Here is an 18,643-nt window from a genome sequence, read left to right as displayed (position 1 = left end):
GAATTCAGCAGTGAAGCCATCTAGTCCTGGGTATTTTTCGAAAGTTTTTTGATAACAATTTCATTTTTTTACTTGTTATAGGTTTATTCAGATTTTCTATTGCTTAGTCTGTTTTCAGTAGTTTGTGTCTTTCTAGAAATTTGTCCATTTCATCTAGGTTTTCTAATTTGCTGCTATACAGTTGTTTGTAGTATTACCTAATAGTCCTTTTTTATTTCTGTAAGGTTGGTAGTTTTATTCTCTCTTTCATAGTTGTTTGAGTGTTCTGTATTTTTTCTTGGTCAATCTATTTTAAGGTTTGTTAACTTAAAGATCTTTTCAAAGAACCAACTTTTGGTTTCATTGATTTTTCTATTGTTTTTCTATTCTTGATTTCGTTTACTTCCTGTGTAATCTTTATTTTTTCCTTCCCTCTACTTGCTTTGGTGTTAGTTTGATCTTTTTCAGTTTTTTAAGATTAAGGTTTTGTTATTGATTTTTAAAAATACATGCTTTTTTTTTTTTTTACATCACTCATTGAACAGTTTATCACCACTGTTCTTTTTTTTTAATTTTTATTTTATATTGGAGTATAGTTGATTTACAATGTTGTGTTAGTTTCAGGTGTACAGCAAAGTGATTCAGTTACACATTATCATATATCCATTCTTTTTCAGACTCTTTTCCCATATAGGTTATTACAGAATATGGAATAGAGAGTTCCTTGTGCTCTACAGTAGAAGCTTGTTGATTATCTGTTTTATATATAGTAGTGTGTATATGTTAATTCCCAATTCCTAATTACCCCCACCTTTCCCCTTTGGTAACCATAAGTTTGTTTTCAAAGTCTGTGAGTCTGTGTCTGTTTTGTAAATGAGTTCATTTGATCATTTTTTTAGATTCCACATATAAGCTATATCGTATTTGTCTTTCTCTAACTTACTTCACTTAGTATGATAATCTCTAGGTCCATCCATGTTGCTGCAAATTGCATTATTTCGTTCTTTTTTATGGCTAATATTCCATTGTATACATGTACTATGTCTTCTTTATCCTTTCCTCTGCCGATGAACATTTAGGTTGCTTCCATGTCTTGTCTATTGTAAATAGTGCTGCAGTTAACATTCGGGTGCATGTATCTTTTCGAATTATGGCTTTCTCCAGATATATATGCCCAGGAATGGGATTGCTGGATCATATGGTAGTTCTATTTTTAGTTTTTAAAGGAACCTCCATACTGTTCCCCATAGTGGTTTATGTACCAATGTAAATGTACCAATTTACATTCCCAACAACCGTGTAGGAGGGTTCCATGCTTCTTTGTTGTTTTGTTTGTTTTTGTTTTTGACCACGCCACATGGCTTGTGGGATCTTAGTTCCCTGACTAGGGATCGAACCTGTGCCCCCTGCAATGGAAGTGTGGAGTCCTTACCACTGGACTGCCAGGGAATTCCCCAGACTTCTTTTTTAATACAGCTTTTTACAGGTATGAATTCCCCTCTAAGCACTGCTTTAGCTTCATCCTGTAAGTTTTGGTATGTTGTGTTTTCAATTTCATCATCTCAAAATATTTTCTAATTTCCCTTGTGATTTTTTTTCTTTGGTCCTTTGGCTATTTAGGAGGGTGTAAATTTTCACATATTTGTTAATTTCACAAATTTCTTTCCGTTATTAATTTCTAATTTCATACCATTGTAGTTGAAGAACATACTTTGTACGATTTTGGTCTTTTTAAATTTTTTGAGACTTGTTTTATGGCCTAACATTTGGCCTGTTCTGCGAATGTTCTGTGTGTACTTGAGAAGAATGTGTGTCTGCTCTTGGGTAGAATGCCTATAGATGTCTATTATGCCTAGTTGCTTTATGGTGTTCAAGTCTTCTGTTTTCTTGTTGATCTTCCGTATAGATGTTCTATCATTGAAATCAGGGTATTAAAGTTTCCAAGTATTATTGTTGACTTATCTATTTTTTTTTTTCCTTCAATTCTGTCAGTTTCATGCTTCATAGAGTTTGGGGCCCTGTTGTTAGTTGTGTGTATATGTTTATAATTGTATCACTTAATGGATTGAATTTTTTAAATCAACATATGATGAACTCTGTCTTTTGAACCTTTTTTGACTTAAAATCTATTTTGACAATAATATAGCCATGCAAGCTCTCTCTTGCATACAATATCTTTTTCTGTCCTTTTACTTTCAACCTCTTTGTATCTAAAGTGAGCTTATAGACAGAATATAGTTGGATCATATTTTTAAAAATCCATTCTGCCAATTTCTGCCCTTTTTTTTTTAACATTTATTTATTTTTTTTATTTGGTTGCGCTGGGTCTTAGTTGCGGCTCACCAGCTCCTTAGTTGTGGCACGTGGGCTCCTTAGTTATGGCATGCATGTGGGATCTAGTTCCCTGACTAAGGATCGAACATGGGCCCCCTGCATTGGGAGCACAGAGTCTTAACCACTGCATCACCAGGGAAGTGCCCAATTTCTGCCTTTTAATTGAAGCACTTGATCCATTTACATTTAATGTAGTTACTGATAAGGAAGGACTTCTGCCATTTTCTACTTATTTTTTTATATATCATACCTCTTTTGTTCTTTCATTTCTCTGTTACTGCCATTTTTGTAGCTGATTTTTTTTTTTTGTAGTGTACCGTTTCAATTCCCTTCATCATTTTTTCTGTATATTTTCTAATTATTTTCTTAGTGTTTACCTCGGAGATTATAATTAACACCTTAAATTTAAACCTGTTGAATAATATGACTTAGTTTCAATAGTATACACTCTGTTCCTATATATTTCCATCATATTTAGCAAATTTACAACCATTATTTCTCCCGACTTTTTTCTGCCCTTTTCTCTCTTCTCCTTCTTTTTCTTCTTCTAGGACTCCTGGTGTCTGTATATTGTTATGCTTGATGGTGTCCCACAGGTCCCTTAAGCAGGCTTTGTTCATTTTTCTTCATCCTTTTTTCTTTCTGCTCAGATTGGATAATTTTGATTGTTTTATCTTCAAGTTTATTGATTCTTCTGCCTGCTCAAATCTGAGGTTGAACCCCTCTAGTGAACTTTTCATTTCAGTTATTGTACTTTTCAGCTCAAAAATTTCTGTTTGGTTCTTTTACATAATTTCTGTCACTTTACTGGTATTCTCATTTTATTTATCCATTGTTTTCCTTATTTCTTTGAATTCTTTGTTCTTTTTTTTCCTTGAGCTCATTGAGCATGTTTAGAATATTTGATTTAACATATTTGACCAGTGATTCCAATGTCTGGGATTTCTCAAGGGTGGTTTCTGTCAAATTCTTTTTTCCTGGACACACTTTCCTGTTTCTTTGTATGCTTTGTAATTCTTTTTTGAGAATTAGATATTCTGAATATTACAGTTGGTTAACTCCAGAGATCAAATTCTCCCACTCCTGAGGAATTGCTGATCTTTGCTTATTGAGGGCCTGTCCATTTGTGCCTTTTCCAAACTATTTTTTACAAAGCGTGTATTCCTTCTTGTGTGGTTACTGAAGTTTCTGTTCTGTTATCTCTGTGGTTAGCCAGTGACCTGACAAAGATTTCCTTAAGTGTCTGGCTCCAAAAAGGTGTTCCTGTCCCTCTAAATCTTCTGTTAGATGCAGTGGGGGAAAGCTGCTGCAGCCTGAGAGAGCAGAAACCAAGGCGAATGTCTGCACCAGCCCCACAGGACTCCACTCTCCAAAGCACACTGACTGAACTGTATAACCCCAAATTTGGAAGACAGGGTCCCCACTGTCTGCCCTACCACCAGCCAGCTGCTCCTAGAATGTGGGCCGCTGTCCCCACAGCTGCAGCAAGACTGAGGAAAGGAGGCTGGTAGCTGGTTCGTGCACATCATTTCCTTACTAAATATCAACCTCTCCCTTCATCAGGCACTTCCCTGGTTGTCATAACTGCCAGTCAGCTTCCAGAGTTCCAAAATAGTTTACTCTGATCATTTTTTTTCCTCGTTTACTAGTTGTTTTGGGGGAGGGACCAAACCCTAGAGCTTCCTACTTCACTGTTTCCTGTGATGTCACTTTCCCTGGGGGTTACAATTAAGTATCTTAATTTATCTAGTTGAGGTTAATACCAACTTAATTTCAGGAGTATACAAAAACTTTGCTCCTGTATAACTCTGTTTTCTATCCCCTTCTTTGGGCTATATTGTCATACAGATTACATGTTTATACATTGTATGCCCATCAGCACATTTGTAATCAGTGCTTTATCTTTTAACTCAAAGGAGAAAAGAATTACAAACAAAAATACTTTTATTCTGTCCTTTGCATTTACTTGTATAGTTGCCTTTACCAGTGCTCTTTAATTCTTCACGTGGATTCATGTTGCTCTATAGTGCCCTTTCCTTTCAGCCTGAAAGACTCCCTGTAGTACTGACATTACTTTTAGGGCTGGTCTGCTAGTGTCAGATTCTCTCAGTGTTGTTTTTTGGGTGTTTCTTTGTGGGTGGAGAGGATGTGCTGATTTCTCCTTCATGTTTGAGTAACAGTTTTAGAGGATATAGAATCCTTGAGTCTTTTTCTTTCAGCACTTTGCCTTTCATCACAGTGCCTTTTTGTTATCCTATGTTTCTGATGAGAAATCAGCTGTTAATCTTATTGAGGGTTCCTTGTACATGATGAATCACTGCTTTCTTGATTCTTTCAAGATTCTCTCTTCCCCTTTGGCTTCTAACAGTTTGATTATGATTTGTCTGGTGTGGATCTCTTTGACTTTATCATACTTAGGTTTGTTGAGCTTATTGGCTACGTAATGTCTGTCATCAAACATCAGAAGTTTTCAGCCAGTATTTCTTCAAATATTTTTTCTGCCTCTTTCTCTCCTCTTCCTCCAGGACTCCCACTGTGTCTATGTTATTATGCTTGATTGTGTCGTACGGGTGTCTGAGACTGTTCATTTTTCTTCTTTTTTCTTTTTGTCCCTCAGACTGGATAATCTCAATTACTTGTCTTCAATTTTGTTGATTCTTTCTTCTGCCACCTCATATCAACTGCTGGGCCCCTTTAATGAGTTTTTCATTTTAGATAGTGTACTTTTCAACTTCAGAATTTCTATTTCGTTCTGTTTTTTAATGATATCTCTCTTTATTGACATTCTCTGTTTGGCAGGTCATCAGGCTCACTCATACATTCCTTTAGTTCTTCAGATATGATTTTTTTTTTTCCTTTGGACATATTCCCGATAGCTAATTTAAGGTCTTGGGCTAATAAATTCAATGTCTGGACTTCCTCAGGGATGCTTTCTGTTGAATGATTTTTTTGCCCACTGTGTATGGGCCATTCTTTCTTGTTTCTTGTCTCATATTTTTTGTTGACAACTGGACATTTTAAATAATATAATGAGTCAACTCTGACGATCAGATTGCCACTGCTCCAGGGCAGGGTTTGTTGTTACCATTACTGCTTTTGTTTGTTTACTTTCCTGAACTAAGTCTTTTAAGTCTGTATTCTGTCATGTGTAGCCACTGAAGTCTCTGCTTGGTTAGCTTAGTGGTCAGCTAAGGGTTGGACAGAGATTTTCTTACATGCCCGGAACCAGTAAGTTTCCCAGCCTTTGCTGAGGGGCCCTATGTGTGCATTGGCCCATGTCTTCAATACTCAGCCAGACATTTTACAGCTCTTTCTGTTTTCCAGAGCCTCAAGGTCAGCCAGAGGTGACAGCTAAGGGCCTTCTTAGGTCCATCCTGGGCATGCACACAGCCCTACCACACATGTACTTTTAGGGTCCCAGGAGTGTGTCAGAAGTCAGCAGAGTCCCTTAGGGACATCTCACTCCCCAGTTTTCCCATCTAAACTTTTGGTCAGCTTGTGGATTACCCCAAGTGTTATCACCACCTCAGGCAGCTGTGATGTTTACAGTTGCTGCTGATTGTTTTCAGTAAATGCTCCCTGGGAAAAAGTTGTTTGCATTGGATGAGTTCTGAGTCAGGTCAAATAAAGACAGGCCTTGTGAGTGGGATTTTCCAGGGAACCGCCAGACAGGCCAAATAGACAGTTATCTGGGAATGGGGCTTTGGAGGAGCTTGGATCCCATTCTGTTCCATCCAGAGGCTCCTGGGCTGTTGGTTTTCACTGTAATTATGGGCTTTTGGTTCTCAAGGCTACCACAGGCCTAGGGAGAGGAGGTTGGGATTGGGGCAAGTTAAAGTTCCACAAAGCTTGCTATTCTTAATGAGATTCAGCTGCTTTTGTTGAATAAATACTCCCTGGATTGTTCCAAACTGGTTAATTGCCAGAGTTCTGGAAAAATTGATTTTGAATTTTTGCCAGTGTTCTCATTCCTTTTATGGAGGAGAGTTTTTTTAAGAGGTCCTTACTCCACATTCCTGCTGACATCACTCCCCTTTCTAGTCATTTTTATCTCCCTTAAAACCAGTCCTCCCATGAGTAGCTTGCATACCTACTCTATTGAGAAAACTTATGCCAGAGCATAAGTTAGATTTATCATTATATTCAATGTCTTATTGCATGACACATCAGCATTTTCACATGCTTTATTTCATTTAATCATAAATACAGGAACCACCAAGTAGGTGCACAGATGTGTTAGCCCAAATAAATGAGAACTTTTCACTTTTTCAGGAATATTATCTTAAAATTTTATAATATTTTACATTGGCTTATTTATTATTAAACTCTAATAGTGCTGATAAATTGTTATATCATTTTAAGTTGAGTCTTATGGTTAGACCTTGGTCCAAAAGCCCATTAAGAGCCACTCCGGCTAAGCAGTAAACCATATTTAAGTTCAAACTGTTCCCTTTGCCTTGCTGTTCTTTCTTGATAAGATTATGTGAAATTTATCCTTTTTACATTTTAGGTTATCGCAAGCTGCTAACCAAGAGTGTGGCCGAGACTCCAGTACATAAGCAAATCTCCAGAAGGCTGCTTCATAGACAGATCAAGGGCAGGTAAATGACATCCTTGTCTAGCTTCTTCATACACCTACACAGCCCTCCTAATCTTATGGGCCATGTTTACCTTCTCATGACCTTTGTGACTCTAGTCTCAACTGTGTTGCTTATAACCAAAGAGCATTCTGTAGATTTTATGGGGGCTGGAGATCCATACAGAATGCACTCTTTGTGTCTGGCCTCTTTCACTTGGCATAATTATTTTGAGATTTATCCATGTTGTTGCATATATCAATAGTTCATTCCATTTTATTGCTGAGTAGTGTTCCATTGAATGCATACTGCCTGATTTAAAAATCTATTCATGTGTTGACCTGGGGAAGGAGGGAGTCTCACTGCCAGGCAAGGCTGGAAGTCTGGGATCCCAACTTGGCATGTGGTGGGACCACAGCTTTCTATGGCACTTGGTTGGAGTAGGGCAGTTCTGGTCTGAAAGTTTCTGTCTTGCTTGGCTGCCTCTTTCCTGGTTCTTTGGCGAAGGAGAGCTAGCTTTCCTTAGGGCAGTTTTCATCTGCACCTGTTGGTGTATCGGGGTTGTCAGCTTGTCGAGCGCCCAATCCAGGAGCTCCGGGAGCTCGCTGCCCTGTCTCTCCTCAGGTCCTAAAGTCCCAAGCCTCTTCTCTCCACCTTTGAGAGTCTTACGCTTCCTTTATATGTAATATCCAGGGTTCTTAGCTGTACATAACAGGAAGAATGGGGAGAAGTGCATCTACTCCTTCTTGTCAAGGCTCCCTCTGGACATTATTTGTGTGTGGATTTTACACACTTGTGCTTGTTTATCTTCAGGGTAAATTGTAAGAAGTGAAATTTAAGGGTCAGAAGGTATACATATTTTTAACTTTATGTTGTCAAACTGCTTTCCAAAAAAAAATATTCTTACCATTTCACTCTTGACAGTAATGTGTGAGAGTGCTTGCCAAAGACCACTTGTGGTCTTTGTTACCTTGTGAGGTGTGAACCTGTAGCTCTTTGACATGCATCATTTATGAGTGGTGTTGAATAATCCTTGTACTTGCTGTTCCTGAAGGTCCTCTGATCCTGGTCCTGAAATTGACGTTGTTGAAGAGTCCCCGGAAAAAGAAGATGGTATTACCTACTTTTGTTTTGTTTTAGGGTTCTCAGTTTTTGTGTTTCCTCTGCTTTCTATGAAAGCTATTCTATACTGGTATTATCGCTCAGCATAGCCTAAGATATTTTACAGACATTGTGACAGCTCTGGGCCCACAATGTATATCAGTACATATTTACTGGTGAATGGTCTTTTACATACAATGTACTGAGAGTTTCTGGAGAAGAAATATTTTGACACAAGAGAAATGGGATTCAGAGTGGAAGCTAAACTACTACGTTAATATAAAGTGCTGTGGCTTTTTTTTATATATATATATTTATTTATTTGTTTATTTTGGCTGCACCGGGTCTTAGTTGCAGCATGCAGGATCTTTTAGTTGTGACATGCGGACCCTTAGTTGCGGCATGCGTGCGGGGTCTAGTTCCCCGACCAGGGATTGAACCTGGGTCCCCCTGCATTAGGAGCATGTAGTCTTACCCACTGGACTACCAGGGAAGTCCCCTGTGGCTTATTTTTAAAGTATACATGATGAAGGAGGGGTTTCCAAAAACTAACTTCTTTAAATCAAGTAGTTTATGTTTATTGTAGAAAAATTAGAAAACACAGAGAAACCAAAAATTTATCACTTGGTAATCCCACAAATTAGAAATAAGTCTGTTGAGGGAGGAGATATGGGGATATATGTATACATATAGCTGATTCACTTTGTTATACAGCAGAAACTAACACATCATAGTAAAGCAATTATACTCCAATAAAGATGTTTAAAAAAAAAGAAAGAAAAGAAATAACTATTAACATTTAGCTTTAATAATACTCTTACAGGTGTTGTTTCTATACAAATATGTGTAACATAAATATGAAAACTGATTTTTAAACTTTTTAACAAGTCACACTATACAAACCTTTTTTCACTCTACATCATTCTTAAAGGTGGCAGGTTATGAGACTTTTGCAGATTATAGTGGGGGGGGGTCGGGGTGTTTTTGGTTTTTGGTTTTTGTGGGGTTTTTTGTTGTTTTTTTTTGGTACTTTGTTGGGGCCACGTATCATATCCCTCTTAGCTTTGTCTCACTTCAGAGATCTCAAAGCTAGTAGCTTGTCAAATTTCTATCTTGTATGTGGTGTTACATAAATCTTACCCCTTTAATATGTGGGGAAACGTCAAGTTTGCATTTCTTCTTGTCAGAACTAACTGTGATCAGTTCTTATAGAAGTAAGTTTGAGACGAAGTCCTCGAATCAAGCAGTTGGCATTCAGCAGGAAAAATTCTGGTTCCTTCTACTCTGTGTCTCAGCCAAAGTCTCGAAGTATACAAAGAGTTCACTCATTCCAGCAAGTCAACTCAGGTAACAATGCTTGCCTACCTGTCTTCAGAGGTCATGCAAATTTGGTGGGAAGTGTTGTTGGGAAAAGAATGAAGTTTGACGTTGGAGAAATAGAATCGGTATAAATATTTGAGGTTCAGAGTGATGACCAGATGAACAATCCATAGCCACCATTATCAGAGTCATCCCTTTGGATTCCTGCGGCTGGCTGTCCACATTATCCTTGTGGGTAATTCATTCATTCAAGAGGAAATTACCTGTAATTTCTACCATATGTTCAGATCCTACAGAAAGGCATCTCCAGGTGGAAGGTGCTGTTTGTCCTTCATTCTTTTATCATTATTAGCTTGGATTATCAGATATGTCTTTTTACATTTGTCTTCACAAATTAAATTATTTCAGTTGCCTACATCTAACACAGGGACTGGGCTTGATATGCAGTCTTAAAATTCAAGAAGGCAGCAATTATTGGCACTGCTGTCATAATTAGGTGGGATCTGCCCCTATTTGCTCTAAAAGAATTATCATCTTTCTCGTATGGACTGGCTGTTTTATGAGTATTTGGTGCGGGAGGCGGGTGGGGGGCGCAGGAGTTGAGAAAGAATGAAATATTGTCACTGTTTTTGACTTGCAGACCAAAGAGAAAATTCTCCAGTCCAAAGTATTCGGTCTCCCAAGAGGCTTCTTTTCGGGGCAGTGTCTGAGATGATCAGTCCCTCCGAGAAGGGTTCAGCTCGAATTAAAAGGCCTTCAGGAAACACACTGGGTTCTGAAATACCTATAGCTTATCAGGTATAAAATTACGATGATGTTTCAGATAGTATAGTTTGGGGAGCATGTAGTCATGGACAAGGAAAGCCACTGAGTCCAGTAGGGAAGAGAAGATAATAACAGAGATTTGAGGTGGTTGGGGTTGACTTGAGTGAACGATTATTGGGTGTATGGGGACTTAGGTTAGCAGTTGGACTGAGGCCAAGGTGGCAGGGAGGAGATAGAAAGATCTCGCCCTACTCTCTTGGCTTCATCTTCCATTTATATTGGACACTACGTATATATCCTTCTGAAATGTGCAGTAGCATTCATCTGTTTCTGTTAGATTGCCCACTCGATGCAGTCACCCATGTTAGAAACCTGGGAGTCATCCTGGACTTCCCCCTCTCCTCAGGCCTGGCTACTCAATTAGTCCTGCCCATTTTATTGACAAACTATCTCTTACCCATTCCCTCTTCTCCATCCCTGCAGTTCCTGCCCTAGTTCAGTTCTGCCTGGAACACTTCAGTAGCCTCTTCTCTCTCAAATTCATCCTGTCCCCAGAGGTCAAAGGGACCTTTGTGACCCCATTGGACGCTCCTCTGACCACATCACTTTGCTTGAAGCTCTACAGACTCTTCATCTGTTAAAGCAGGGTTTTCTAAGTTTTCCTAAAATGGAACCCTGTGTTCAAAGATAATAATCTTTGTTTGGAAACCCAAAAACTGCTTAGAGAATGGAGGAGGATACGGAGGGAACTGTGGGGAAGGGTTTGAAAACCACAGATCTATAGGACCATGTTCATTCTCCTCCCTGGACAGGCGAGGACCTCCATGATCTGATCCCTTGCTCAGCCATCTCTGCTTCACACTCCACCTTCCCAGCAGCCTCAGGATGCACACAACTGCTGTTTTTCGCTTTTGTGCCTTTGCTTATACTGTTTTCTATGCCTGAAGTTCCCTCTCCCCCACTTTCCCACCTTTTGTCTTCACCTGCTGACACCCATTCTTTTAAGACCTGACTCGCTATTCCTATTCCCTCTTTCTCCCCTTTGCTGGATTAGATAGCCAACCCTCCTGGTGCTCCCATATTGTCCCATGCGTGCCCCTGTCATTGCATTGGCCATACTATATATCTGTCTGTATCCCACATGAAATGCCAACTAGACCAGGACTCCCTTGAGATGATCAGGTAAGATTAAACAATAGGTGTCAGACCTCCTTACCTGTTGGAGTATTTAACTGCATTTTTGCAAGAAGGAAGGGAAGTCTTTTGCTGGAGAGTTTCCTTTCTGAGATGTTATCTTTGATGTTATATATCCATATATTCCATGTTCCACCTCATCCCCCTGGCCTCCTCCCGCACACACATTGCCTGGCACATAGCAGGTACTTAAAAGCACATGTTGAATGCAGGTCAACAGCAGGTGATGTGGCTCTGAAAGGTTACTTTAGGCAAAGATCAGAAATAGTTGTCTCATTGAAGAAGAAGATAGCTGTGAGTAGTGGAGTGACATAGATAGAGGCAAAGCATGTTTTAGCTGTAGTATGCAAATTATTAAAACTATTTGTCTTAGGAGAAGAAACTAAGATTGGATACAGTGCTTGGTGCTAGAAAAAGTGGACACGTGAAATCTGGGTCATGTTTTGGAAGTGGAAACGTGTCACTATACGAAATCCAACTTAAGATCATTCCTTTGGCTGACTATAAATCTTCCAAATTTGACTTTTTAATCATCTTAGACATTATTAAAACACTCTTCAGAGAATATGATGTTCAAGCACTGAAATAAGCATTTTTCTTTACAGACTCCTGAGAAGAGTTACTGGAAATCTCCAATCTCTTCTAAAGCTACACCAAGAAAGTTCCCTCATACACCACGAACTCCGTTGCGCACTCCTGAAAGGCTGCAAAAATCCCCTGCAGAAATGACCCCTGCCAAACCGGTCATTTTTAAGGAGTTCTTAAAAGACTCCTCACATGGCTGGCATTCACCATCTCGACCAAAAGCCACTCCTCAGAAAGGACACTCCCTGGCAGAAGGTCACTCTCCTCTTGAAGAAGTACCGAGAACTCCCCAGAGACAAGGTGGTCAGCCACCTAGATTTTTGCAGAATTCTACTTGGCCACATTTGGTGAATTCCAGTCCAGAAAGCACCTCCTGTCCGGCAGCCCTGGTTTCGTCAACTGCCCAGACCAGGAGTGAGTGTCTGACTCCCATCAGATACTCTCCTCGAATGCCTCTGAGGGCAGCAGCCTCGGGGGTCCGAAGACGAGCTGCCTTTGTGGGCACACCTCCAAGTCAGAAACGCCAGCTCCCCCGTGGCTCCGGAGCGTCTCAGGCAGAGAAGCTGGCACAGCCGTGGAATGATGCTGTCGGAACCCCAGAGAAACCAGGGAACACAGCTCTGACTTCTCCAAAGAAACCTGTTACCTCTCCTTCACGTGGTATTTCCGAGGAGACTCCGCTTGGGAGTTTTTCTATAGAATCTCTTCCCTCTGGAGAACTGGATTGGCAAGAGGCCCAGAAATCACCCAGTGTAGCCACATCTCCCTCCTGTCCTGCTCCCTCGACTCCCCACAAAGCCTCACAGATAGCTAGATCTGACCTCCTACCCCCTCCACCGCCTTCTAAAATTGGGAAAAGGCATAAAAAGACCTCTAAAACAGAAAGAAACTTCCCGGAGGGCCAGCCTAACAGCTCTGCTGTTCTGAGGGTTGCCATAACTGACAACCCAGCTGCCATCACAGATGCTAGAAAGAACCAGAAGGAAGCGACCCTCTCTCCTCCGTCTCCTCCTGAAACACATAGTTACCCTGGGACTAGCTTTGGGAGTCACTGGCATACATCCTCTCCTTTGCTTATTGCAAGAGACTTGGAGTATCTCACTCTCCTGGATGGAGCTGCCGAGCACCATAGCAGCGATAACTTAAAAAGCAACGTTTCACCGGTGGAAGAAGGTGAGGGGTCAAGGATGGGTACTTATGAGAAGCCGTCTCTGTGTAACCCCGGGATCCCTCCCTCTTCTCCTTCCTCTGGGCCCAGCTCTCCCCTGACACCCTGCTACGACCTGCACTGCACTGCAGACAGGAAGCAGTGCCAGGCTGCCGCACAACTAGAGAATCTGCAGGCGTCAGCCTGGCCCTCCAGAGCCTCTGCCAGCCCACAGACCTATGAGGTTGAGCTGGAGATGCAAGCTTCTGGCCTTCCCAAGCTTCGAATTAAAAAGATAGACCCCAGCTGTCTGTCAGAAGCTGAGCCCCTGCGAAGGGAGGAGAGCTCTCTGGGAGAGGAGAGCTGCCTCCCTGGTCTCAGCGTGCCCAGGGCCAACAAGTCCTCAGGCAAACCCGAAGCCACCTACCTGTCGCCCCCCTGCCTTCGCCCCTCGCACGGCACCCCTGGCAAGAGCGGGGGACAGACCTATATCTGCCAGTCCTGTACCCCCACCCGCTGCCCCTCTAGTACCCCCTCTCCATTTCAGACAGAAGTCGGGGTTCCTTGGACACCATCCCCCAAGCACAGTGGGAAGACAACTCCTGACACAATTAAAGACTGGCCCCGCCGGAAGAGGGCAGTGGACTGCAGCCTCAGCGCCTCTGCTGGGAGGAGCGAGGTCGGTACAGACCTTCCTGGGGGAGTGTCGCTGCTGGAGCCGGAGGGGAAGGAGCAAGGCCTTGAACTCAGCATCACCAAGACCCCCGTCTTGGGGGATTTTGAGCTCGAGGGGGTGTGTCAGCTGCCAGACCAGTCACCCCCCAGGGACAGTGAGCCTAAGGCTGAGGGAGCCTTCTCCTGGGGACAGTTTGGGTTGGGATCTCGGAAGAGACTCCTTTCTGCCAAGGAGGAGGCTGAGTGTCAAACCAAAAGAGTCTGTGACAAGCAGAGAGGAGACTCCCAAGTCGGTAAGAGTGACGACAGGTCTCCAGGCCTGGGTGTGCGACAGCTCCCCTCCACGGCAGGCGACGAGGTGTTTGTTTCTGGTGAGTTGGCCGCCGCGCAGCTCTGTCGGGCATGTTGGCCAGGAGGCACTGCAGAGACGCCCCTCGGGAAGGCTGGGGCTTCCTTGTGAGGGCTGCGGGCTGTGCTGACCGTGCCGTTGCTGCAGGTGCCACCCCGCCTCCCGGCTGTGCCGTGCGGAGCTGCCTCTCTGCCAGCGGTCTGCAGGCGCTGACCCACTCTCCGCTGCTGTTCCACGGGAAGGCGCCCTCCTCTCAGTGTAAAGACACCAGAGGTAATTTGTTGAAGGTCCTAGAGATGTTACCAGGATCAAACTTCTATCCTTTGGTTAGCTCTATCCCAAGCTAGCTCGGGGTTTTCAGGCACTTGCGTCTTGGAGGAGTCGTAGGGACTGCCACAGTTTGGGATGGTTTTATCCCCGCAGTGTCATGTGCCCTTCCCAGAGAAATACCACTTTAGAACTTATGTGTATTTGAACCAAAAAAACCCTCAAAATCCTACCAAATTACTTCAGCTTCTTGAAGACAGTGACAGAAGCCGGCACACAATCACTTCCTGCTCGTCTGTGGTCGCTGGGATCTGAGGGGAAAGCAGCATGAGTGGTAGGTGGTGTGTGCAGAGCCAGCCATTTCCCCTCGGGGGTTATACCCCTGTGTTTCCATACATTCAGTCTGAGAACGGACTGGCTATTATAATCAGCCTTCAGACCCTAGGATTCCCCTCGACCCCACCTGGAAAGAACGGGATTCACCCTGTTAGCTGCACTGGTTAGAGAGGTTTCCTCCTTCTGCTAGAACTGAAGCGGGGTGCAGGAGGTGGGGCTCTTCAGTGGCTCTCTTCCCTCAAGACCATGATAGAAATCATGCAAAACAGCAAAACTGCCACAGATCTGAGACAAAAAGAACTGCAAAGTATCTAACTGAAGCGCCACAGGTATTCTGCATTTTCACAATTACTTGTTGTTGTCAGCTCTGTGCTGACAGTAAGGGCGGAGGGCCTTGAAAAAGTACAGGTAGTGTGTCTGGGATGGGAGAACCTACAAGCAATGCTGGTTTTAAGTCCATCTTAACATGTAACCCTCTGCAGTTGAAGCCCATTTTCTTTTGTTTTTTTCTCAGTTACTTCCTGTATGCTAAGTCTTTCTGCCTTTTTCTAGATGAGGATATGGAGGTATTTTCCCCCAAGGCAGAAGACTCTCCTTTCAGCCGAGCATTCTCCAGGAGACGTCCCATCAGCAGAACTTACACACGGAAGAAGCTGATTAGCTAGTTAGAATGGAACTGGTTGGGGGACTTATAACTACAAACACTACTGAGCTTGCCCAGAGCTACCACACTTCTTAACAGAAGTGATCTGACAGCAGTTTTCTCTGGACGTACAAGGAATTCCAGACATGTACCATAAAAGAATTCTTAGTAATGTACCCAGAAACTCGGTTCATTTGAGCCAGGGCCCTACTGGTCTGTTCATCATGTGTAACCCTCAGTTTGCTGCACAGAAACAGGAATAACCAAGGCTTAATGGAACTGAGGAAGTAATTTAAAACATGAAGGTGAGGTCAGCCAGGTCCCCATGGGCATAAAGAAAGTGGGGCCTGGTCCCAAGCCTCCGTTACCATGATCAGCTTTCAGATTCCCACGTGAATGCCTTCAACTTTTCAGATCCCCTGTGTGGAGTCTGTCCACCTCCAAGCCCAGCCCTAACCCACGATGCCTGCCCTGCCTTAGTAAGGTGGTATAGCTGGTGGTGTAACTCAGAGGCAGCCTGGGAGTCAGCAACCAGACAAGGAACTGTTAAGATCAGGATTCCCATTCCACGCCACCCCAACCGTGACCATGGCAAGTTCAGACCACTCTGCTTCACTTACGAAATGGGAGAAGGACCCCTACATTGGTCCCTCACAGAGCTGCTATAGGCCAGGACCCCAAGACAGAGGCAGTGCCTGGAGATGGAAGCAGCATACACCAAACAGAAGACGACTGTGGCATGGGGGCAGAATAAATGTTTTGCATTCCCTGTGTAACAATAAAATCATCTCTAGCTACTTGGCGTTCAGTGCATTTCTGTATAACATTCATTCATTCCAGCCTGAGGTTAAATGTGACCATGGTCCAGCTCTAGTGGTTTCTGGAGCAGCCACATCTCAAGGTCTGCCCCGAGAGTCGGCTAGTCCCTGGCACGGTTCCCACCATTCACAGGGAGACTCACCTGAGTCGTGGATCTGTCCAGAGCACCCCGTGGACCAGTCTGCTGTCAAGTCTTGGCCAGGAGCTTGGCTAACAGAGCTGATTCAAAACGGTCTCATGGTCTCTGAAAAACTTTCAAGCCTGTTGTTGTGTTCCCAAACCTGAGTCTTACTATGATCTTGTAAATCAAACTCTTAAGTGAAAACTCCCATTTCTCCCTCCAGAGATTATTGTCATTTATTTTTAAATGGTTTTCGAAAATCCTGATACTACTAAGCTTTTCAGTACCCCCCCCAACCATATACATAAGACCATTTAAACCACAACTCTGTTGCCATTGAATGCTCTGTGACAAGCCTTGGCTGAACTTCAGAACCAACAGCACACACACATCAGCATGAGACCAGAATCATCCTTCTGAAACTCAAGCCAAAAGGTGGCAGAAGGAGAGAGACAAGATGGCAGAGTAGAAGGACTTGAGCTCACCTCCTCTCACGAAAACACCAAAATCACAACTGACTGCTGAACAGCCATCAACAAAAAGACTTGAACCTACCAAACAAGATATTCTACACCCAAAGACCAAGAAGAAGCCACAACAAGACAGTAGGAGGGGCACATTAGTGATATAATCAAATCCCATACCTGTGGAGGTTCTCCCACGAGTGAGAGTTCTGAGCCCCACGTCAGGCTCCCCAGCCTGGGGGTCTGGCATTGGGAGGAGGCGCCCCCAGAGCATTTGGCTTTGATGGCCAGCTAGGCTTGAGTACAGGAGCTCCACAGGACTGGGGGAAACAGGGACTCCATTCTTAGCACACAAAAAGTTTCACAAGCACTGGGGCCCAGGACAAAGCAGTAACTCCATTACAGCTTGGACCAGACCTACCTGTGGGTCTCAGAGGATCTCCTGGGGAGGTGGGGGTCAGCTGTGGCCCATTGTGGGGACAACGACACTGGTGGTGGATGCCCCAGGCAACACTCATTGGCGTGAGCTCTCCCAGAGGTTGCCATTTGGCTACCAAGACCTGGCCCTGCCCAACAGCCTGCAGGCTCCAGTGCTGGGATGCCTCAGGCCAAACAACCAATAGGGTGGGAACACAGCCCCACTCATCAGCAAACAGGCTGCCTATAGTCATCCAGAGCCAATAGCCTATAAACACCCTTCAACATGGCTCTGCCCACCTGAGGGACAAGACCCAGCTCCACTCACCAGTGGGCAGGCACCAGTCCCTCCCACCAGGAAGCCTGCACAAGCCTCTTAGACCAACCTCACCCACCAGCAGGTAGGTAACAGAACCAAGTATTAAAATCCTGCAGCCTGAGAAACGGAGACCACAGACAGAAAGTTAGACAAAATGAGATGGCACAGAAATATGTTCCAAAGGAACAAGATGAAACCCCAGAAGAACAGCTAAGTGAAGTGGAGATAGGCAATCACCCTGAAAAAGAATTCCGAGTAATGATAGTAAAGATAACAAGATCTCAGAAAAAGAATGGAGGCACAATACTGAAAGGATACAAGAAATGTTTAGTAAAGAGCTAGAAACTTTAAAAAACAGATGAACAATAACTGAAACGAAAAATACACTAGAAGGAATCAATAACAGAATAAAAGACAGAAGAATGAATAAGTGAGCTGGAAGACAGATTAGTGGAAATCATTGCTGTGAAAGAAAATAAAGAAGAATGAAATGAGGACAGTCTCAGAGACCTGGGACAACATTAAATGCACCAACATTTGCATTATAGTGGTCCCAGAAGGAGAAGAGAAAAGGGGTCTGAGAAAATATTTGCAGAGATAATAGCCAAAAACTTCCCTAACATGGGAAAGGGAACACTCAAGTCCAGGAAGCACAGAGAGTCCCATACAGGATAAACCCAAGCAGGAACATATTAAAAGCAACAAGAGAAAAGCAACAAATAACATGCAAGGGAGTTTCAGCTGATTTTTCAGCAGAAACTCTGCAGGCCACAAGGGAGTGGCATAATTTATTTAAAGTGATGAAAGGGAAAAACCTACAACCAAGAATACTCTAACTCTACCCAGCAAGGCTCTCGTTCAGATTTGATGGAGAAATCAAAAGCTTTACAGACAAGCAAAAGCTAACAGAATTCAGCACCACCAAACCAGCTTTACAACAAATGCTAAAAGAACTTATTGAGGCAGAAAAGAAGGCCACGACTAGAAACAAGAAAATTACAAATGGGAAAGCTCACCGGTAAAGACAAACATACTGAAAAGGTAGAAAATCATCCACACACAAATATGATATCAAAACCATCATTGTGAGGAGAATATAAACGCAGGATATTGGAAAAGCATTTGAAATTAAGAGACCAGCAACTAAAAACAATCTTGTATATATATAGACCGCTATATCAAAACCTCACAGTAACCACAAACCAAAAATCTACAATAGATACACAGACAA

The 18,643-nt window shown here is 43.0% G+C and overlaps 1 protein-coding gene across 1 annotated transcript in view; it reads left to right on the top strand.

Moving 5' to 3' along the window:
* Positions 1-15,398, top strand: part of TICRR (TOPBP1 interacting checkpoint and replication regulator) — a 43,364-nt gene extending 27,966 nt beyond the window's left edge. Inside the window, exons 16-22 of the mRNA XM_059915391.1 lie at positions 6,824-6,914; positions 7,945-8,003; positions 9,204-9,338; positions 9,952-10,109; positions 11,876-14,048; positions 14,174-14,299; positions 15,182-15,398. Coding sequence (XP_059771374.1) covers positions 6,824-6,914; positions 7,945-8,003; positions 9,204-9,338; positions 9,952-10,109; positions 11,876-14,048; positions 14,174-14,299; positions 15,182-15,294 — 2,855 coding nt within the window. The 3' untranslated portion in view covers positions 15,295-15,398. The remainder of the gene's footprint in view (positions 1-6,823; positions 6,915-7,944; positions 8,004-9,203; positions 9,339-9,951; positions 10,110-11,875; positions 14,049-14,173; positions 14,300-15,181) is intronic.
* The last annotated feature ends 3,245 nt before the right edge of the window (positions 15,399-18,643 follow it).

This window comes from Balaenoptera ricei, chromosome 2 (genome assembly GCF_028023285.1).
Source record: "Balaenoptera ricei isolate mBalRic1 chromosome 2, mBalRic1.hap2, whole genome shotgun sequence".
Taxonomy (NCBI): Eukaryota; Metazoa; Chordata; class Mammalia; order Artiodactyla; family Balaenopteridae; genus Balaenoptera; species Balaenoptera ricei.
Note: the sequence above shows the minus strand (reverse complement) of the source record. Positions and strands in the feature narration are given on the sequence as shown.